At 54.6% G+C, this 22697-nt stretch overlaps 1 protein-coding gene across 1 annotated transcript in view; it reads left to right on the forward strand.

Moving 5' to 3' along the window:
- MONBRDRAFT_39076 (uncharacterized protein) overlaps positions 1-22697 on the forward strand; it is a gene marked incomplete at both ends in the record, with an annotated part of 29793 nt that overhangs the window by 1908 nt on the left and 5188 nt on the right. Inside the window, 26 exons of the mRNA XM_001750193.1 lie at positions 1271-1456; positions 1551-3581; positions 3918-4289; positions 5468-5653; positions 5764-7470; positions 7574-7708; positions 7821-8273; positions 8425-8509; positions 11389-11669; positions 11774-12029; positions 13252-13568; positions 13747-14051; positions 14786-14858; positions 14945-15024; positions 15109-15172; positions 15268-15384; positions 15467-15611; positions 15766-15983; positions 16159-16368; positions 16463-16591; positions 16785-17132; positions 17312-18343; positions 18472-19708; positions 19882-20027; positions 22294-22400; positions 22571-22638. Of these exons, the coding sequence (XP_001750245.1) occupies positions 1271-1456; positions 1551-3581; positions 3918-4289; positions 5468-5653; positions 5764-7470; positions 7574-7708; positions 7821-8273; positions 8425-8509; positions 11389-11669; positions 11774-12029; positions 13252-13568; positions 13747-14051; positions 14786-14858; positions 14945-15024; positions 15109-15172; positions 15268-15384; positions 15467-15611; positions 15766-15983; positions 16159-16368; positions 16463-16591; positions 16785-17132; positions 17312-18343; positions 18472-19708; positions 19882-20027; positions 22294-22400; positions 22571-22638 (10288 nt within the window). The remainder of the gene's footprint in view (positions 1-1270; positions 1457-1550; positions 3582-3917; positions 4290-5467; positions 5654-5763; positions 7471-7573; positions 7709-7820; positions 8274-8424; positions 8510-11388; positions 11670-11773; positions 12030-13251; positions 13569-13746; positions 14052-14785; positions 14859-14944; positions 15025-15108; positions 15173-15267; positions 15385-15466; positions 15612-15765; positions 15984-16158; positions 16369-16462; positions 16592-16784; positions 17133-17311; positions 18344-18471; positions 19709-19881; positions 20028-22293; positions 22401-22570; positions 22639-22697) is intronic.

The following is a 22697-nucleotide window of genomic DNA, read 5'->3' on the forward strand; positions in this document are numbered from 1 at the left end:
TGTGTGATGAATCAACTTGCAGGGAGTAAGTACCGCGCCAATGGCAATGGGTCACTGTCTGTTTCGATTTGCGAGTGTGTCTGTCGGATGTGATGATGAACAGGGGACACCTCTCATGCTGGTGGTTTGCTGATGTGTTGGGACGTGGTGTGATGCTCCATGGCCTACGCTTCGTCGATTTGACATGGGCCGGGGCTGTATGTATGGCGTGTGTGTGATGAATCAACTTGCAGAAAGTAAGTACCGCGTCAATAGCAATGGGTCACTGTCTGTTTCGATTTGCGAGTGTGTCTGTCGGATGTGATGATGAACAGGGGACACCTCTCATGCTGGTGGTTTGCTGATGTGCTGGGACATGGTGTGATGCTCCATGGCCTACGCTTCGTCGATTTGACATGGGCCGGGGCTGTATGTATGGCGTGTGTGTGATAAATCATCAACTTACAGGTTGTAAGTACCGCGTCGGCAGCAACAGGTCACTGTCTGTTTCGATTTGCGAGTGTGTCTGTCGGATGTGATGATGAACAGGGGACACCTCTCATGCTGGTGGTTTGCTGATGTGCTGGGACATGGTGTGATGCTCCATGGCCTACGCTTCGTCGATTTGACATGGGCCGGGGCTGTATGTATGGCGTGTGTGTGATAAATCATCAACTTACAGGTTGTAAGTACCGCGTCGGCAGCAACAGGTCACTGTCTGTTTCGATTTGCGAGTGTGTCTGTTGGATGTGATGATGAACAGGGGACACCTCTCATGCTGGTGGTTTGCTGATGTGCTGGGACTGTTCATGACGTGCATGATGCTGAGCAATATAGAATGGATCTACGCCGCTGTACGATGGCCTCTGTTCCACGGACATTCTGATGTCATCGACGTCCTATTGGAGCATGGCGCAGACCTTGATGCCAAAAACACAGTTAGTTTTGCCTGTGTGACCAAACCCTTATTCTGCCTTTCCGCGCGGTGCCCACCGTCGTTCTTCGCATTGTGTTAAAAGTCGCTACTTTGAACCTCCACTGTTCTTTGTGTACCGTTTGAGCTTGAATCAACTGTTGTACACGTGCTCCTTTGCTTTTTTTCGGCGCCTCAAATTTTCATCGTTTTTTGTTCGATTGCTTTCGCCTCACCTTTTTTTTAAGGCTAAGTGGGCCTCTTTCACACACCGCCGTTGCTTGGCATTGCCCCCACATTGCCACCTCTATTTTTGACCAATTCATTGCACCTCTCATCTCTCCTTTCTTCTTATGGCTTGTTCGCCCCGTTTGGCAGGAAAACCAGACACCGCTCGACTTAGCACGCCAAAACGGCCATGGCGACAAGGTGGAACGCATATTTGCAGCTTACAAGGCTGCACAAAACGCACCCCCCCATTCAACTTCTACGCAAACTGCTCCTGCTACGCAGCTTGAGCCATCTTGGCCGCCAACGCTGCCTGACGACGTACCCACCTTGAAGGTGTGTCCAAATCACCTCGTACCAACGGCTTTTCTTCCCCCGCGGTCCAATCATCTTCATATTCGCACTCCTTTACTATTGCACTTTGGAACAGGCGACAGCCTCGGTGGTCATGGCAGTCGAAGCCTGGCTCCAGCCACTGCTGCCCACGAATGCCATCACCCACCCGTTTCCGCACCTCGACGCTTTTGTCACCAATGCCCAAAGCAACGCCGGCGTGCGAGTGTCTGCAAAAGTGATCAAACAGAGAATTGACGAAGCGCCAGTGGATTTGCCTCAGATGGATTGGGCGGCTTTTCAAACAATTGCAGCCAACGCCCTTGCCTCGCTTGACCAGGTGTTGAAAATAGCCGAGGCCCTCGCTGCCCGCATGAGCCAATCGGACCCAGAAGCCACCACTCTTAAAGCAGAGCTCATGGCAATGCACGATCTGACGTGCCAACCCGACCTGAAGCCGGCCTTTCATGAACTTTGCGAAGCACTCACACAATGCCCCGCTCCACCTGCCCCCAGCCCTTCGGCACCGAAAACCCCCCCGGCAAATCTCACAGCGGCCATTGACCGACTGGCTAGCCTTCAGAACGTGGGCTCGGAGCACTCACGTCTCCTGAGGACTAGCAACAACCAGATTGAGCGCCTCATACTCGATCTCATTGATGCCCTGGATACCCTGGCGGAAATGGGAATCAAGGATACGAGTAACCGCGTTCGAAGACTGCGACAACAAGCCAAGCGCCAGCCAATCGAACAGACACCTCCTCAGAGCTTGTCCGCAGCCTGGAAAAAACTCTGCCGGGCCCACGAGAAGCTCAGCCAATCCAATCAGAATGGTCTTGAGCCAGTTGCGCAGTGGCAACCACCTCCCGACTACGAGCATTACGCCTGGTATCAAGCGTTTGTGCATCACGAAACCCAATGCCTGGTGCAACAGCTACAAGACATGAACAACTGGCGAGAAAAGACGATGTCCGTGCTGTCTTCGTGTATGGATCTTGCAGACAATCTGGCTGAGAGCGTTGATGATCAAACTGTATCTGCGCATAAAGAGCTAGCCGAGTTGCACGAGCAGATCAAAGCAATTTCTTTCTTTCTCCAGGCTGCGCCCCCGGACATGCGATCTGGCCTTGGGGACAGATTGAACGAAATGAAAGCTCGACGCGACACCTTGCAAAGACAGCTTCAAGGCCCATCGGATGACGTGGCAAAGTTGGCACAACTGCTGCATCAACATTTTCCGGCCCTCCTGGTATTTTTGTGCCCGGATCAGAGCATGTTGGGAGCGCATCTCCGTACCGTGCTTGGCCCCGATCTTCCGGTCAGCCTCATCTTGGAGGCCATGACCGAAGTGGACGGATCATTGACGCTCCTCAGCCTAGGCCAACTTGAGCTGATCTACATCCAAAACCACAAGGTGTACAAAGCCCGCGCACAGCTGCCAAATTGCCCTGAGCAAGAATTGGCCGTCAAAGAGTATGCGTTTGCTCGACAGCAGCAGGATCAGTTCCGTACTTTTCTTCGCGAGCTTCGCGCCATGCGTAAGCTACAACATGCGCACATCATTCCAGTCCTGGGCGCGCTTGTGGATGTGCGAGATGGGCATCCAAGTGCCTACCTGGTGCAGCCATGGTGTGCGCAGGGTGACCTGCAGCAGTGGTTGAGCAAGGTGACTCGCCATGTGGCCACCTCGGGCGTCATTAAAGGGCTGATGAACCAGCTGCGCACGGCCCTGGCCTTTATGCACAGCAAGGGCTTAGTGCACCGTGATGTCAAGCTGAGCAACGTCATGCTGGACGGCTCGGAGGATCACCCTAAAGTACGGCTGGGCGATTTTGACATTGCCAAGGCGGCGGCTGAAGCAACGTTGTTGCCTTGCACGGCCACTGCATCGTCGGGCACGGCAGGCTATGTCGCACCCGAGGTCCTCTTTGGCAGGGGTCGCGTGGGTGCGCGTCCAACACAGGATGCCTTTTCCTTTGGCTGCGTTCTCTACAATACCTACATGTTCCCACAGACAGTACCGCCAGCTAGCTTGCCCACGGACCAGCTGGTCGAAAAGAGCAATTGGGATCCAACAGCAACAACCACAGAAAATAAGGCCTGCAAGTTTTCGCATCTAGCTGCCGAGGTTGGTGTTGACTTTTGTGGCAGTGATGATAGCGCGATCGTTTGAGGCCGACGCTCATGCTTGCTTTTGGTGCAGATGTGCGATTCGACGAGCAGTCTATATCAGGAAACGCGTGGTTTGCTTTCCACGGATCCGATGCAACGTCCAAGTCTCCTGAGTGTTCAGGTAGTTGGAGACCAGCCCTCCACTGATGTGGGACCAGCCATTGAAGTACTGCAGAATGCACCCGAGCTCATATCCGAGGTGTGTCGTTCGTGCGCTTGCTGCGTTGGAGGTGGGACAAGCCGTTACCAACCTAGTGCCTTTTATGTTGCGCGTGACAATCAATGCAATTAGGTGGCTGAGCTCTTGAAGCAGCTGGGCGCCGACGGACGAGGTCCCAGAAACATGACTGTAAAACGGGTGGAGCGTGTGCACAATCCCGTACTGTGGGAGCGCTACCGCAGCAAGCGACGTGAGATGGCCGAGCGCACGGCAAACTACGAGCACTTTGCCCAACTCCAATCAGCTACGGTGGATGCGCTGCCAGGCCAACCAGCCTTGCTCCGAGATATGCCGTGCCAGGAGCGCCTGCTGCTCCATGGCATTGGCCCCGATCACGAGCTGCGTGATAAGATTGTGCGCCTGGGCCTCGACTATCGCTTTGCTGGCAGCAGTGCCGGTACTCTCTTTGGGCGGGGCATCTATCAAGCCGACCACCCCGGCAAGGTGGGCGGTCGTTTGGCAAATGCTCTATCTTGTCACAGCAAAATCTTATGAGTACACACCATGTTCATAGAGTCATCAATATGCCAAGCCATCTCGCCCTAATAAGGAGCGAACATTGATCATTACGCGGGCGTTATTGGGACGTGCGTGTGCCCATAAATCCCCCGATCCCAAAGCCTTGGATGCACCCCTTTTGCCCCATGCGCCCAATAACGAGCGGTGCGTGAGCCACAGTCGCGCTTGCATGTTATACCCCATTCCTGTCCTTTTCTTAACACGTGCATTCTTCTTTAGTTATGACTCGGTGATTGCCACGCCGGCTGGGCAGTATCGCGAGGTGATCATGTTTGACAATGCCCAAATCTACCCTGAACTGGTCGTGTACTACACGGCTTAGATTCTCTCGACAATCTGCGGTTCGGTCCTTGCCATGGCAATGTCTCCTTCGGGTGTTGCACTGCCTGCCGAGATAAGTATGCCAACATGTTTGACAATGCCCAAATCTACCCTGAACTGGTCGTGTACTACACGGCTTAGATTCTCTCGACAATCTGCGGTTCGGTCCTTGCCATGGCAATGTCTCCTTCGGGTGTTGCACTGCCTGCCGAGATAAGTATGCCAACATGTTTGACAATGCCCAAATCTACCCTGAACTGGTCGTGTACTACACGGCTTAGATTCTCTCGACAATCTGCGGTTCGGTCCTTGCCATGGCAATGTCTCCTTCGGGTGTTGCACTGCCTGCCGAGGCCACACCCAAGATAAGCATGCCAACCTTCCATTTTGTATTCAAGATGACCTTGGCGCCTGCCGCTGTGCCACTGTGCTTCGGTGCCTTTGTGCCGTGCCCAAATCTCTGTATCCCTCTGTCTACATGTGGTATTATTGTTCCTCTGTGTCTCTTGTCTTCGTTTCTCTCTCTTTCAATTCATTCATTTTGTTTCTCTCTATCTCGCTCTCAGTCATCTCTCTCTTAATTGTCAGCAAAATTATATTTGTATGTGTTTGCAGGGTAAAAATACAGCTCCAACGTATTTGCATTTGCGATCGACTTGACAACCAAGCGGCGCAGCATCGATCCGGTCGCAGGATCAGGGACGGGGTGGTGGTGGTGGTGGTGTTTGTGAGACGGGGCCCCCGAATTGGGGGGCGCATCGCACCGGGTGCACTGCTGCTAGGACCGTGCCAAGATGAAGGCCGAGGCGGCAGAGACCGCTTTGATGGCGGCGCAAGCGCGATTGCCCGTAGACCGCTTCGCCGCGCTGCGCTCGAGCCTCGATGCCCTCGTAGCGGCGCTGGCACAACAACAAGAGACTGAAGAGGCACAGCGCCGTAAAGCTGAGCAGTTGCATACGGACGTGCAGGTGAGCCCGGCATGACATGCTACCTGGGGCCTCACTGCCACCCCAGCTTCCTCTCCGCACTCGCCTCCTCCCTCTCATCTGGCCCGTGCATGCATCGTTCCTTGAAACAGAACCAACGCCAACGGCTGGCTCAGCACGATGGCAGCATCCTCCAAGAGGGGACCCCACAGATGGCGCTGCACCAAGAGCTTCTGACCGCCAGCAACGAGCTCACACTCGTTCATCGGAAGCTACAAGACCGCGAGGAAGCCATTGACCAGCTCAAGGAAGACCTGGCCAACGCCAAGTTTGACCTCGGCGTCTCCCTCGATAGTCGCGGTGACAGCGAGCGCATACAGCAGATTGAACAGCAGTCAACCGGCTTGCAGGCCGAGATTGATCGTGACACGTTACAGGCCTCGGAGTTGCAGGAAGAACTTGAGTCCTTGCGCGCCACCGTTCTTGCGAGTCGCGATCGAGAGGCCGCTGCCGCGGCTACTGTACAAAGCCTCCAAAACGATATGCAGGCAGCCAACGCGCTCCCCCAACGCATTGCAAATCAGGCTGGGCTCCTCGTTAACAACAAAAACCGTTGTGCCGCTGAACTTGAGCAACTCGAGCAAACGCTGCAAAATCGGAACCAAACCCTGGTTGATTTGCGCGACAACCTCGCCCGCGTGCAGCAGGATACCAGCGCGGTCGATGACGCCATTGAAGCCGCCATCGCCGATCGCCTGCGTCTCGAGCGACTCCAGCAACAACATGAACTTACGATTCAGAGCACTGAAGAAGCCAGTGTCGACCTAATTGGGCAACGTGCCCTGCTTGAAACCCAAATAGATTCTGCCGCGGGCCGCCTTCACTCCCTTGATGAGCAGGTGGCTGCCATCAAACGCCATCAAGACCGTGCCTTGCGTGAGCTCAAGGCCGCCCAGAGCAAGGAGGAAACGCTACGCTTGGCACGAGACACGGCTGTCAAAGAACGTGACCGGGTGGCTGTCGCGGTGGATGCTCGCCGCAAAGAAGCTCTAGATATTGCCGGCGGACTAGAACGACTCGAGGCCGACCTAACCACGAGTCAGCGCGCATGGGAATCCACAGCAGGCGTCTCGCGCGCCGCCGTGGCCAAGGTACAGGGCATGCATGCCAAAAACCGCTCCCTTGAGAAGGAGCTGGCCCATCTGGTGCGCCAAAGTGCCGACTTGGCTCGGCAACATGCGGCTGTCCGTCGGGCCGTAGATCATGCAGGCGCCGAAAAGCTGCGCTCGCTGCAAGTGTTGACGGCGCAGGAACAGCACCTCAACTCGGCCGCCCTGGGCCAGCGAGATGCCAAGCGCAGCCTTGATCAAGTGGGTTCAAAGGTCACGGCCGTTGCTATGCTTCTCGGGACCGCCAAGAATGAGAAGAACCTCTGCCTCACGCAGATCAACAGCCTGCAGCAGCGCCTGGCCGAAATGCGTGACAAACAGCGCATGTTGCACACGGAAATTGAGATTCTTCGCGCCTCGGCTGAGGAGAAGGATGTCAAAATCAACGAGATCAAGGCTGACGCCGCTGCCCGTGGCGTCATCCTTGAGGGCCTGCGCGGAGAAGTCAATAGCACACGGCAGCAAGAGCGCGAGCTGCAGACCCAGGGCAAGAATCTGGGGCGCCTCAACCAAAAGCTGTTGGAAAGCATAGAAGTGGTGGAGAAGAAACTGGCACAGCTCCGTCAGGAGCAGGAAAGCGTCGTTCGCCAACGTGACTTTCATGCCAAGGGATTGGTGCGCCGGCAACACGACTTGGCTCAGCTTTATGAGAACCTCAACGTCACCAACAACACGCTCCACCAGGGCGAGGTTGGTACACATCGGCATGCCTGCGCTCATTTATGTCTTTGACCTGCAGCCCTCGAGCTCACTCTCTCTCACCCACTTGGCTGGCCCTGGATGGATTTGGTAGATGGAATTGCAAGAGCGCGAGCAGGACCTGAAGCTGCTCAATGCCGAAAAGGCTGAGCTGCTTCGAGCTATCCGTCTCCTCAACAAAGCGGTGCCTGTCAAGCACAAACTACAGAACGATCTCCTGGAATCGCAGGTACAAGAGTGCCTGTGGCTCGCCGGCCGCACTCTCGCCCTTGCCACGTGCGGATCCTTTGCAGTTGCGACCGCACCTATAGCCCTGACCCCTCACGCTTGTCCCTTGGTAGCTGGAACTGGTTTCCTGTCAGAAGCGAACGTCCGAACTTGAGGAACAGCTGCAATCACATACGCGCGTACAGCGGCAGCGTCCCGAGGATGAAACAGAAGACCTTGATCCGGTGGCGCTTGAGGAAAAGGCGACGCGCTTGGCCGAACGCTTGGCCAACAAGGAGGAGCAGGTCTTGGAACGTGACATGGTGCTTGCAGAAACCGAACGTCTTCTGGGTCGCGCTCTGCGCCGACTCGAGGCCGGCCGGGGCGACGCACTGCAGGCCACCGCCACCGCACGCGACTTTCAGATGCGCCTCAACGAGCTGCAGCTCAAGCTCAAGGCCTGCGTGTCCGAGCTGGCCATGTACCAGACCAAGGCCTCACAGTATCAGCGCGAAGCAGACGACCTTCGCGATACACTTGAAATGGCCGAAGCCAACCTCCTGGCCAACCGCCCTCCCAATCCCGAGGTGGGTTTAGAGACAAGTCATGTCGGTTCCGCGGCAACCACACGAGGGCATCCGACATGGCACTGCTTATTGCGCCGGTCAAATTACCAGACGAGGCATGCCATTGCGCGCTCATGTTCTTGCCCTCGACATGCCATGGTCTTGTTTGCAGATTGAAAGCGAGTGGCAACGGTTGAAGCGCCGTTTCAAGCAGGAATGGAATGCCGCGCTATCTGCCAGTATGGATCTTACCCAAGGTTCGACACCATCGTACAGTGACACGAGTTTTTGTTTGTTTGTTCGTGTGCTTTTTCTCATTTTTTTTTTTATGCTTTGGACTGCCAGGTCTATCACAGACGCACCGCCAAGGCGATTATGTTCCAGATGCCGATGGTGCGCTTCCGATTGCAAAGCCGTTTGGTGCTCAAGCGCCCTTCAGGCCGGCCAATCGGCCACCCAAGCTACGGCATTATCGTAATCTTGTCAAAGCCCCCGCGGAATCAGCTGTGGCCATGCCCTGAGGGCTTGATAGCTTTATGGCTTGCGCCTTTGATGGCGTACTTTGCCGCTCTAGTTTTCCGAGTAAATGTCTTCTGCCCCGCTCTGGGATCCCCGCTGTGCGGACCACTTCCAGATACGGGCGTCAAGTTGATTGATTGATTGATTGAGATTCATCGGGTCGCAAAGTGGAGATAAACTTTAGGGATCGAACACTTGTTTCAATGCTTCGGTTTACAACACACAACCAATCAAGGGCGATTCGCGGCACTTGCGAACGACATCAAAGCTCGTTCAACATTCAACATGAGCTATGGCTTAAGGATAACCCCAGCCAGAGAAAGGATTGCAAGGACTTCTTTTGTAGTCCCCGAGGTTATTGCCTGCTTGATTGAGTCTGCTCGTTTACCCTTCTTTTCTTTTCTGTTTTTCTCTTGCTTGCTCCCTCCACAGTCATGCGCAGATTTTCGGAGTACCGGTCAGTGCAGTCTCTCATATGGCTGCCATTTCCTGCAGCCTGCAGGTCGTTTTTCTATTTTTCTGCCCAAAAAAAGAATTGAAAAAAAAAATCCTTTTCTTCAAATTAATGTCTGCAAAGTTTGTTCAGAAAATGCCCATGCTTCACAGAAGCAGAGCTGGAGGGGGGGGTGTATGAAGATCTACTCAGGGCGACCAAAGAGCGGAATTCCGTCATTCGCGGGACGCTTCGGAAGCGCGCCGGTGGATATCGGTGATGATCTCGTCCAAACGTTCCACAGCCTTGAGAACCTCTGCCTGCACACACGGCCGACAGATATGAAAAATCAGATTTCCTCCATAACGCTCTCAACTTTGAATCTCCCCCCATTCCACCAAGGTCGACGAGGGGTTACACAGCCATCACCACCACCAACCTCGCTAGCTCCGATAGCGGCAGCCACGGTCACATAAGGAGAAGGGTAGTCATCCACGTGTGCACCATATCCCGTAAACTGTAAGCCAGCAACCTTTTTTTCTGCGTGGCCCGACACCACCCTGTCAAACACCAGTCGCTGATGAGTTGCCCACCTCAAAAGTGCGCCGGTGTAAGCAAAGCCTTGCCACCGAGGTGCCCTCTTTTTGTGAGGATGTGGCAACATCGTACCGGGCCCCGGAAACGCGGCGCAAAAAGAGCTGCGAGCCGAGATAAGTGACATCAGTGCCACACGCGCGCAGAGCCGTCTGTACATGATCGAGTGACATGGCTGAGAGGAGAGAGAGAGGGGGAGAGCATATGGTTGAGTAGGATGGCCTGCGAACATTGAGCAACGCTTCTGATGCTGGCTGCGGATACAGGCGCTGATTAGGTGAAGGTCAGAAGCGCACCGAAAGAAATGAGGTTGCCCTTGGCCAGGATTATTCGCTCGCCGTGCTTCGTCGCAAGTTGTTGCATGGCTGTTTGCAATGCTGTGAATGCAGCCTGGGTCGAGGCAATGGCAACACGGCAAGAGTAATTAAAGGTTGAGCAGACGTGGGGTCCAAACGAGCATGGCATCGTACTGTGCGTTCTTCCAAGAGCTTTTTAAAACCAGTTTGCCCCAGCGACAGAAGAGTTAGAAAGACATCAACAATAGGCCCGCTGCTAGCCCGCCCTGAGATACTCGCAAGCAGCAAGGGACATGGATCCACGAGCACAATCAGTACAGATCAACTCCAAAGAGGACAAGTAGCGGGTCAGCCGAGGCCTCTAAGAATCCGCTGGGACTGACCAGGATAGGTTTGGCTGAGTGCAGTTATGAGGGCTGGGGTGGAGCTGGCCACAATAGAGCCACCGACAGGCACCATAAGATTCTTGTCGGTACTCTGGACCACGAAATCCACGCGCCCAGCCCGTTGAGCTGTATCAGGCGGTGCAAATGGGCGCGCATGAGTTGAAGCATTCCGTGTGCGCAGGGTTCACTCCCAAAGCGGGACGAATTATCCACCTGTTTCTATCAAGTGTATGCATTTGGTTGACTGGAGGCCGTACGCATTATTGACAACGTGAGGCACTTGCAAGTCCTTGCAAACGGCACCCACCCCTGGCACGCTAGCACAAGACGCCCCGTTTCATGGACGCGGGTTGGCATGTAAGAAAGATATCTTGGTTGGCGCTGGGGTCTCGAAGAGTTTGGAGAGGGCGTTTCTTACTCATCTGGACTGCGCGGGGCAAAGCAGGAAGTCGTGGTAACAACGCAGAGGATGGCATCGGGGCCGTGTTCCTCGATGGCTTGACGGATGGCAGTCACGTCGGTAGCCAGCTGGTCCCCACTGCGGCGCAACTCAATAATGATTGGTGTATATCCTGGGCATGCCGAGGAGGGGGATGAGAACCAGGTCAACCGCTGTTTAACTTGACCATTGGGGAAAGACGAGCAGCCAACCGGCCGTGACGATGGCTTTGAGGCAAGTCTTTTGATCGATGCGGGACCAGACGACGTAGCTGAGGATATGTACGAGGGACCACAAGAATTGAGATTAACAAGTGTGCATAGAAAATTGTCTGAGCCGGTTGGAAAGGACTGTGAGGGGAAGTCACGCACCGAGCGGAGGGGCGTCGGGGACGGAGGGTCAGCATGGCAAAGACCAGGGCCATGCCGGTGGCCACGGGCAAAAGAATGCACTGTTTGGTACTCCGGAGGCCTACGCACGACATGTGGAGGGAGGAAGAAAGGGCACGAGCGGATTCGCGTGGCCATCAGGCAAGAGCATCGGGAGCTCGAGGAGAAGGAGGGAAGCCTTGGCGAGCAGCGAGGGCTAACCGACAACTCGGAGGAGTTGCAAGGTCATTTTCTCCGTGAGACGAGCGAGCAGAGAAGAACCAGCGGCCTTTGGCTGAATGGCTGCAATGTCACCCGACCGCCCGATGCCATGACCGAGCCTGTACTCATGTCCGTGGTTATGGTCCAGGCAAGATGCAAGGTGAGCAACGAGGGGAAAGTCGGCTCGGGTGGGGTGTGCTGCACGCACCGAAAATGTCTTCGAGCAACAATGCCAGCGGCGATTCGTCCTTCACGTTCACCGAGACCTGTGCTACCCGGAAAATTGTTCGAATCCATAATGGCAAGCTCGTGCATCAACAGTTCGATGGTCTCATCACTCCAGCCCTGCTCGGGCCATTGGTGCTAAAGCAACAAGCAGCCCCCCGCATCAGACAGGAGCAACCAACCCCACCAACCATAACAGATGCATCCATCACCGCCACAATCAGGCACCGACCTGAGTTAAGAGTGCACGAATCTGTCGAGTATGCGTCCGCCGGGCATCCAAGCCCGTTTGCAAGTACGTCTCGCCCAAGAGCGCCGCCGCCGCCGCCACTGCCGTCTCGTCCATCGTCGTCGTCGGCGCTGACCATAGAAATCTGACAATATCGTCTGACAAACATCGTCTGGATTTGAACTGGTGTTGTGAACACCTCCTGTCTCTGGCCTGGAAGGCTTGGGCTGAGCTCCTTGGGCTCGACGGTTTCCGTCCGCGACTGTGCGTTGTGGCCGCATCGGCGACAGCTGTTTCCTGGCTGGGGGTGGTGGGTTGCAGTTTGCCAAGGGAGGTTGGCAGTACCAGTACGGGCAACATGCCCACGGCGGCAGTCGCTCGGGTCATAATGTACAGCTCGAACCGACCGATGATGCAGGTTGCAGTTGAAACAACGCAAAGCACGATCTTGCTTTGATGACCAACTGCGTGTTTGTTTTCTTTTGTTTCCTTTGTTGTTGTTTCCTTTGTTGTTGTTGTTGTTGTGTATCACGCAGGTCGTGTGTGTGTCAAAGTTAAGACTCTTGAAGTTTCTGTCTCTCCTCTCTGTCTCTCTCTCTCTCTGTCTCTCTCTCTCTCTGTCTCTCTCTCTCTCTCTCTCTGTCTCTCTCTCTCTCTCTCTCTCTCTCTCTCTCTCTCTCTCTCTCTCTCTCTCTCTCTCTCTCTCTCTCTCTCTCTCTCTCTCTCTCTCTCTCTCTCTCTCTCTCTCTCTCTCTCTCTCTCTCTCTCTCTCTCTCAGTCAGTTGACGGTTGAGGTTCAACATCAAGACTCCCCAAAGGGCAGCGGCAACGGGTCAGTGAGATCATTGCTAGGAATCCATGGGCACGCGAGAGCGCAGGGTTAGGCATTTGCCACGATACATGTGACCTTCCCGGTCATTCGGAGATGCTCCATGCTTGATGGTAGACAAGGTGGAGGCCAGTGCTGTGCAATGATCAATCAGGTCGCGCTCACCTCTGCGCCCCGGTCCGACACATGGTCTGCGGCATCGCCCGCGACCTCTAGGCATTGATACGCAGCTTGAGACGTATTCGCTGCCGTCGAGGACAGAACGTGTGCTCCCTTTCTTTTTTCCTTTCCGAGGCCTTCTTGTAGTAGGTTGATCTGGCCACTGCCCATTCGACGAGCCCCCGCCTCCGCTCCGAAGAGCCCCCAGACTCTTGACAGAGCAAGGTGCAGCCCGCAACGCTTCACCAAGTGCAGGTCGGCCCTTCCTCCTTCTAACCCGACCATTGCTTTTCCCTTCAGGAGGGAGCTGTGGCTCTTTGCTTCCTTCTGTGCCGAGGGCTCGCTGTAACCATCGGGTGCTCCGTTTCAGGGTGCTTCCTGAGCGTGCCACTCGACCCTTGCCTGCCGGACCCCGAGTCTGTTTCTCGCCCAAGGGTCGCGCGTTGCGCGTCGTCGCGTCGTGCCTTGTAAAGAGTGGTTCCAGCAACCCCATTTACAGGTCGCTCGCGGCGTCAAAAGGCAGGCCCGGTCCCCACCTGTCCCAGCAACACAACAGGCAGGGACCCTCACCCGCGAGCTTTGACCCTCACATCACCAGCATCATGTCCAAAGTCAAGGTTGGTGCACGCGTCCACATCCCACTCACTTGCGCAAGTACCCCCGGCTCTCGTGCCATGGGGGCAGCACTCGGTTCAGCCATTTACATTTCCTGATTACACTGACCGTCGCGCTCTCACCCCCTCGCACCATCGCCTGCTGCACTCACACACACAATCGCACATTCACGTCATCTAGGTGGCCGTGCGGTCGCGCCCACTCAACAAGCGCGGTTCGTACCTACAACTCTTCTGCTCTCCTCATCATCCCCGACCGCTAATTGTCATGGTGACGGTCATTCATCGTACCCAACACCCATCCCCGCGACAATGCATGCGTTGGCTTGTAGAGCTTAAACGAGCACACGAGGTCATTGTGGAGATGCGCGGTGGCACGCAAACCATCCTCACCAAACCCAACGACGGCACAACCAAGGTCGGTTCGGACTCTGCACCCGAGTGCAGAGTCAACCCTTCACAAGCTCACCCCACACTTGGGCGCGTGTACGCCCAATAGATCTTCAACTTTGACCACAGCTTCTGGAGCTCCAATCTTGGCGATGACCATTATGCCGACCAAGCCCACGTCTTTGAGTCCCTGGGCAGTGATGTTTTGACCAATATTTTTGATGGCTACAACGTTCGTTCTTGCTACCACTTGGCTCTTTCTCTTTAACTTACTTGCCTTAGTCACCTGCTCCGTCCCTCACCCTCGGGTCATCTCGTGCTGCCGTGCACGCGCTTTAGGCTTGCATCTTTGCTTACGGCCAGACTGGTGCGCCTACCTTTGCATCGTGTAGCAGCAGCCCGGCAGTGTCAGTGCATGTACGCACCTGATCTTCCTCATGCCTGCCCGTGTGTACACGTGCTCTAGGCTCTGGCAAGACGTTCACCATGATGGGCAACCAAGACGACCACAGTGACCTGGGCATCATCCCTCGACTTTGCAATGCCATCTTTGAGCGGTCTGTCCTCTGTGCCCTCTCTCTGAACCAATACAATCTGAACACTTTCTGTCTGTCTTTCTTCCTTTCTTTCTTTCTTTCTTTCTTTCTTTCTTTCTTGCTTTCTTGCTTTCTTGCTTTCTTGCTTTCTTTCTTTCTCTTTCTTTCTTGCTTTCGTTCCTGTTCCTTCTGGTTTTGACTGATGATATCCGCGACCCTTTGCACCAAGAAGTTTTATGCGCCACCCCTCTTGCTGTCTCACAACTGACTCAATCATCCTGGCATGCTCTACAGTGTGGATGGCAACGAAAATCCCGACCTCAAGTTCAAGGTGGAAGTGAGCTACATGGAAATTTATAACGAAAAGGTATGTCGCAAGCCACCAATTTCCGTGTTTACACAGCTTCTTGCTCGTTTTCCGCTCATCGTGTGCGTGCTGCCCTGTGCAACCAGGTCCAAGATTTGTTAAATCCACGCAAAGGCTCAAACATGCGCGTCCGCGAGCACAAAGCCCTTGGACCTTACGTCGAGGGGTACGGCCGCGGTTCTGCAACTCCACGAATGCTCGGTGACCCGGTTCTGACCTGACATGAAACCATGTCTTGTTTGGGCGACAGATTGTCCAAGCTCGCGGTCAAAGGCTTTGACGCCATCAAGACTTTAATGGAAGAAGGCAACAAAGTAAGCCATGCAGCTTGGTACCCACCTCAATTGTCTTACTGTGGACGAGCCAGACAACTACTCACCTTTTTCCTTCTTTGCTACAAATGATTCAGCTGCGCCATACAGCAGCCACGGAGATGAACGACAAAAGCAGTCGTTCCCATGCTGTATTCACCCTGACAGTGACACAGGCCCACTACTTTGCCGCCACTAAATCCACTGGTGAAAAGGTTCGCCCCAATCGCCCGCCATGTGACTGACTGCGAGGCTTTTCGGCAAAATTTTGACCATTGCAAATTCCCTCTCGCGCAGGTTTCGAGGGTGGCGCTCGTTGATCTTGCAGGCAGCGAGCGAACCTCCAAGACCGGTGCTTCGGGCATGCGGCTCCAAGAAGGCTCCAACATCAACAAGTCCTTGACCACGCTTGGCCTGGTCATCTCTGCACTGGCCGAAAACGGTGGGCACCACCATGCTTGACGGCTTGGAACCTATATTCAACAGACACTCATGGGGTGCCTCGCCGTCGCAATACATCCTGGAACATGTGCTTAGGCAAGGGCAAGCACAAGTTTGTGCCGTACCGTGACTCAACCTTGACCTGGCTTCTCAAGGTAAGGTGGCCATCTCCAAAGCCAAAGTGGCAAATCACTGGTTGCTCATTCTCATCTGCACCACTGGGGTTGCTCGCCAGGATTCGATCGGAGGCAACTCCAAAACGGTCATGGTGGCAGCCATCAGCCCTGCCTCGGACAACTATGAGGAAACCCTCTCAACTTTGCGTTATGCCGATCGTGCCAAACGCATCGTCAATAATGCCATTGTCAACGAGGTTCGTGGCCATTTGACCTTTTTTTTTTTCTTCTTCTTTTCAATTCCCCACCCCTCCTTCTTGTTGTTGTTGTTTATTGTTATTGTTGTTATTGTTGTTCGGTGTTCCATGCGCTGGTTTTCTCGAGCCATGTGCGCCATTCTGATGCTTGATCACGCTTCTCGGTCGGTCACAGGACCCCAACGCCAAGGTTATCCGCGAACTTCAAGAGGAGCTCGAGCGCCTTCGCTCAGAGGTAGCTCATGGAGGTAGTGGCGGCGACACCGAGGAGCTGCAGCACATGCGTGATCGCCTCACGGAGACCGAGAGTCTTATGAAAGAGATGGAGCTTACTTGGGAAGAAAAACTCAAGCAAACCGAACAGATCTTGTTGGAGAAACAAAAAGTAAGTCTTGCGCTCCTCAAAAGATTGATCCCATGCGGCGTCCGCTATTGGACCCATGGCCAACGCGCAAGTTGATGCCCTTGCTTGTTCGCAGGCGCTGGATGAGCATGGTGCAAGTGTAGCCTCTGGCAACCGTGCCCTACGTGTCGAATCCAAACTGCCACATTTCATCTGCCTGAGTTCATCGGACGACAGCTCGGCCGTTACAATTTACACCTTCAAGGTAAATCGACGACACAAGTTTGCGTTTATGCTGCGCAGATGGCGCTTCCAGTCCAACCGGCTGGCGCGCCTCCATGCTGCCTCTACTCTTCTTTCTCTTTTCTCTCTCTTCTGGCCCAACTTCCGTGCGTTCTTTTGTCTCTTTCTGATGTGCCTGGCTACTCCTCTTGGCATGCCATTCTCCCAATTGCTAGGAGGGCATCACCCGCATTGGCAACCCCAATGATCCCTTGGTTGAGGACGACATACCGGAGCAGGACATTATGCTTGACGGCGAAGGCGCTGAGGCAGAGCATGCGATTGTGGAGTTCAACCTTGAGCTTGATGCCGAAGCCAATTGCCTTGTGGAGATGGTTCGCCTCCACCCCATTGGCGAGCTCTGCTTGGTAAACGGTGAAGACATGGAGGACTCGATGCGTCTGCGCCATGGTGACCTGATTCAATTGGGCGAGGAGAACCTTTTCCGGTTCAATCACCCCACCGAGGCCCGCCGTTTGAAAAAGCACAAAGGCAAGGGTCGCAAGGCCCACAGCGTCGTCAAGGTTCGTGTCGTCACAGCTATTAGGGGCTATTTTCATTGATTTTTTTTGTGTTTATTATGATGATTCTTCTTATCATGATTACTCCTCCCCTTGTAATTTTTTCATCTTTCTTCGTTTCTTCCCTTCCTCGCAATACTGCGAATGCCTTGCTTATGGGCATGGTGCTTGACTGACGATAGATGATGGCACGGAAGCACGACAAGCTCAGTCCCGAGCAGATTGAAACAATGCGGAGCCAGCTGGATGCTGAGAAGCAAGCAGAAATTGCCCGATTGCAGGCCTTGCGAGAGGCTGCAGAGCAGGAGGCACGCGAGGAGATGGAGCGCAAAGCGGCCGAGACAGAGCGCCTCAAGCAAGAAATGGAGCAAATGCGTTTGCAGTACGAGAAGCAAATGCAGGAGCAGATGGCAGCTGAACGTGAGCGACAGGAACGCGAACGTCACAACCAGGCTAAGAAGGCTGAGGCCGATCAGCGCGAGCGCGAGCTGGACCGTGAGCGTATTCAAGCAGAGATGGAAGCACGCCTTCGCGAGCGCGAAGAGGAAATGCGGGCCAAGCTCAAAGCCGAGCTGGCAGACACGGCCACCGAGAAGCATCAGGCGCAGGAGCACGTGCGGCAAGCAGAACAGGCCATGCGTGAGCGTGAGGCACAGTTGGCCAAGTTGACATCACAACTGAAGCAGATGGAAACTGAGACGGCACAGGAGCGTGAGCTACGCGAGCAGCGTCACCAAGTGGAGCTGGCCGAGCGTGCCGCTGAGCAAGAACGTCAGCTGCGTGCTGAACTAGAATCTCGCGAGCAAGAACATGAGCGAGAATTGCAGGCGGAGCTAGCTCGACGTGAAGAAGAGAACCGTCAACAGCTTCAGGCCACGCTTGAAGCGCATGAGGCCAACATGCGCAAGGTACAGGAGGAAGAGGCGCGTCTTCGGGAGGAGGCCTTGCTCCAAATGCAAGCCAATGACGCAGCCACCAAGGAGAAGCTGCGCCAGCTCGAGGAGGAGAGCTTGCGGCGCGAAGAGGAGCAGCGAGAAGCTTCAGAGCGGGAGGTTGCACGCATGCGAGCAGAAATGTCAGAGCGCACATCGCGGTTTGAAGAGGAACAGCGCCGGCGTCGTCATGCTGAAGAAGAAGCTGAGCACACGCGGCGCCTGCGGGAGATCGAGGCGGCCAATGAGCGCAAAATGTACGAGGAAGAGATGAAGCAAAAGGTGCGTTTGTTGGTTTGAGAACTTTGGGTCCTGGGCTGTGTCTCGTGACTCGCAACTTCTTCTGGCACGCGATCGCATTTTTGGCTCCTGATGTTGTTGTGGCTGGCAATGCGACGGATGAAATCTAGGAAATGCAACAACGGCGCAACATGCAGGCCAAGGATCGGTGGTTGAACCGGCAGCAGCTTGAGGCCGAGGTCCGAATGCAAGAGCAGGCCATGGCGGAGGAGAAGTTGCAGGCTGAACTGGCACGGAAAGAGCTGTCCAAGGCCAACATCAAGCATGATCATGCACGTCGGCAGTCTCTCATGTACCGTGAGGGTTCGTCGCAGCCTTCGGACACGGAGGATGATGACGGTGCCGGCGTGCGCACGCTTGATCAGCAGTTGCAGGAACTTTTGCAGCTAGCCAACGCGGATGCCACAATCATGGAAGAGGAGAATGAAGAGGATGAAGAAGGCGAGGATGGTGATGAGGGCGACTACCACGAGGAGGATGAAGACGAGGATGAGGATGAGGATGAGGATGAGGATGCGAATGTCGATGGCGACGAAGACGAAGATGAGGACGAGGACGAGGACGAGGACGAGGAAGAACAGGAATCGCCGAGCAGCGGAAAGGCTGTTTTTGCGGATGCCGAGCCTGAGTCGCCGCTTCAGTCGGTGGTTGAGCGACCAGCTCACCCTTTTTTGGACCTCATGGATGAGGCCAAGCCGATTAAAAAGGAACGCCTGCCGACTGAGTCGGATGACGGTGATGATGAAGAGGCCGAAGAGGACGAGGAAGAGGACGAGATTATTGACCTTATGTCGGGTCGTTCCTCAACGGTGCGCATCAACCGATCTGACTCGGATGGTTCGATGAATAATCCCTTTTTTACCATGGACACGACTTCTCCGTCGAATACCGCGCGCAGTCGTCCGAAAGCCAGCAGTTTTACGGCGGGTTCGGATGATTTCAACCCCTTTGCCAACATGGGTCCCGTTTCCACGGGAAGGGCGTCATCTGGGAAAGTCAGCCCGGCCTCGGCCCCGGCCCGCTCGAGTCGGACAGTACCACCTCGTGGATCCAGCGACGTCGCGGCAGGTCAGAGCCAGGATGCCATGCGTGAGCAAGAGCGAGATCGTAAGGCGCGACAGATGGCTAAGTTGCGTCAGCAACAAGAGCAACAGCGGAAAAAGCAGGCCGTGGGCAACGGAGCACCAAACGTGCCTTCTGGGCCGAGCCGAGCCGATAAGTACCGCGTTGATCTGACCCCGCAGACTCGGAGCAACGTGGACCTGCAGCAAAACCAAGCTGCTGTCCGCCAAGCGCGCCGACCTACGCAGAGCATCGCAGACGCCAAAGCCCGTGCTGCGGCCCGCAGTACGTTTTTGTTTTCTTTCTTTCTTTCTTTCTTTTTTTTTTTTTTTTTTAGCCATTCAGCAGAGTGAAAATGCTCGCTGGAACAACAATCTTTCTTTGATCTTTCTTGTCTCCTTGTACCCGTGACCAACAAACGCATTTCCTCTCACATGAGCTGTTGATGATGATGGCAGATGTAAAAGCGGCTGCGAACGGCAAGGCCGGCCGCGCACCCTCGGTCACCAGTAGTACTGGCAGCGTGTCGCACGATGACTCGGTACGTGCCAACATGAGCGTTGGCATGCGAAAGATTATGGAGGCCCAACAGGAACTTCGTCTGGTACGTTACCCAAACCTGCACGGGGTGTTTACTCAATGCACTGCTGAGAACTGCTCTCTCTTTCTCTTTATCTCTTTATCTCTCTCTCTCTCTCTCTCTCATTATCTCTCTTCCTTCCTTCTCATCCAAATGACTTTATGCGCTGCAGGCCAAGGATCGTAGCGCACAGCGTGCAGCTTCCAGCAAGAAAGAGTCACGCAACTCAGATGGGGTGGGTCTATGGCATCATTTCGTTCAGGGTGTGCTGAGTTGAACGCTCACGCTCGTTGCTGATCGTCTGGGTTTGGGGTGTGTGCAGAAACGAAGCGGATCACGCTGGAATTTGTTCAAATCCAAGCATGCTCCGCTCGAAGGCGATGCGGCTGAGAATAGCACGGCCTAGGTCAAGATAGCTCGCCTATTCTGTTTTTTTTACCAATGGCTTTCCTCTCTTCTCGTTCTCTTTTTCTTTTTTCCATTCCTTTTTCTCTCCCTTTCCTTTTGCGCTCTATTTTGCCGTTTGAGCTTGAGAGCTTGTGGTTGAGGTTGTCGAGTCTGTGTGGGTCCGAGCGCCACTTGACTGCCGCTCTGGCTCTATCCCTCAATCACTTCTATCTAGTCTTTATGTGTCTTTTTTGAATTTCTTTCAGTCCTCCCCCCCCCACACACACACACTTTTTTTTTTTTTTTGCTTTGATTTGAACATTAATTGTGCTTCTCGTTCAGCCACCTCGCACCGATGGGCGCAGATTGTTTGTGTCTGCTCACCAGATTGCGCGTGGGCTGACCATTGTACTGGCAGTTGCTGTCAAGCGTTCCCTCATTTTCCCGTTGTGTGAGTTTGCGTGTCGTCCCGGGGTGGCTGATTTCCCGTGAACACATGGATGCGTAGGCCCATGGTCGTGTGTTTGCCATTCCAATTAGGCTTTTTCTCTTTCATTTCAGCAGTTGTTGTTTTTCTCTCACTCGAATAGATTTCCAAAGTCTTGCTCCTTCTCCGTGTTTTTCCCACCGAGCCAGCCCCCACACCACCATCGTCAACACACACACACACACACACACACACACACACACACACACACACACACTCTCTCTCTCTCTCTCTCTCTCTCTCTCTCTCTCTCTCTCTCACTCACACACACACACACTCACACACTCACACACACACGCGCGGTCATTGATCTGCCACTACCCATGCGAGCCCTCGCGCTGAACCGGCACCTCAAGGAGCCCGGAACCACAACGAGTCGGCCTGAGCATAATCTGACAATCCCACCTCACATCACATGCACACTCAGCACGAGCGCGAGTGAGCGAGCGAGTGAGCCAGCACGTCGACCACTCGCTGACCTAAAGGCATCAAAAGACTTGGTTGCTCGAATATAATCAGGTGGGATGGCTCGTCGACTTGTGCCCTCCCTCCTGCTTCCCTTTGATTAACATGCCCGTATTGGAATTTCCTACGCTGTCTACTGTTGTTTTTGTACGTTTGCAACAATTCATCTCTCTCTCTCTCTTCTCTCTCTCTCTGTCTCTCTCTCTCTCTCTCTCTCTCTCTCTCTCTCTCTCTCTCTCTCTCTCTCTCTCTCTCTCTCTCTCTCTCTCTCTCTCTCTCTCTCTTTCTCTCTTTTTTCGCGGGAAGCAGACCGATCAAACGGCAGCCCCGGTGAGTGATGAGAGCCAGTGACAGCAACGAGGTGGAGCAACACAAATCAGCAAACGCTCTACACACACGGTCAACGGCACCGAAAGATGCCACCACCACCCCCCACGAGATCAGGGCTCCATTCAGCACGACCCCACCACTGCACTGTGCGCTTCTCTTTGTTGTCGCTTACACCCGCGTCTCGATATATAACTGATCAACTGCTGCTTCCCGCTTCCTCCCCCCTGGCCGTCCTCCTCCTCCTCCTCCTCCTCCTCTTGCTCGTCCTTGTCCTTCTCCTCTTTGCCTGCATCTACCGGTCATGTGCCCCTGCCCCTTGCTCTCCCCACCGTTCGTGCCTTGCTCATCAAATCGATCCCTTGTGCGCCGGCTGGACTCGTGTGTAACACAGGCGACCGGACCCCTTCTCGTGCCTGCCAAGACACGCAACACTGCGCCGCCGTTGCACTAGACGACGTGCATTCTTACACCTTTCCTCTTCCCTTTGCCCCCTACACACACGCGCGCCTTTTCTTGAACACGACCTTGGAGCCCCCGCCGGCGCGTTGCGTGGGTTGCTTTGTCGCCTCCTCGCTCGGTGGCGAGCCGAAAAGGCTCTCAGCCTTGTAGCTTCAGTATCAGGCTCCTCGGCAAACCCCACTTGACATCATGGTGGCCAAGGAGGTTAAAGATGCCGTCAAGGCTGCTCTACGCGATCGCAAGATCAAACTCTGGAACCCTCCCTACACGTTAGTGGCCCCGCCTTGCCCCGTCCAATCTCTGGGAACAAACCCAAACCCGCCCCCCTCTCATCGTGTTTCATCCTTTTACTGTGCTCGACACAATCCCCCTTCCCCTTACTCTACTGGCCATTTGCCTGCCCTTTCTTGCACATTCTTTCCCTTTTCAATGCACCTAGAGATGCCGACGGCAACAGCACCGTCCCTGAGGAACTGATTGCAGACCTCGTCAACACCACATCATACGGTGAGTTGACACACAACATCAGTCGAGTTCCTTGAGCCCACCTGGCTCAGGCAAACCAT

The sequence above is a fragment of the Monosiga brevicollis genome, genomic scaffold, assembly GCF_000002865.3.
Source record: "Monosiga brevicollis MX1 MONBRscaffold_38 genomic scaffold, whole genome shotgun sequence".
Lineage (NCBI taxonomy): Eukaryota > Choanoflagellata > Craspedida > Salpingoecidae > Monosiga > Monosiga brevicollis.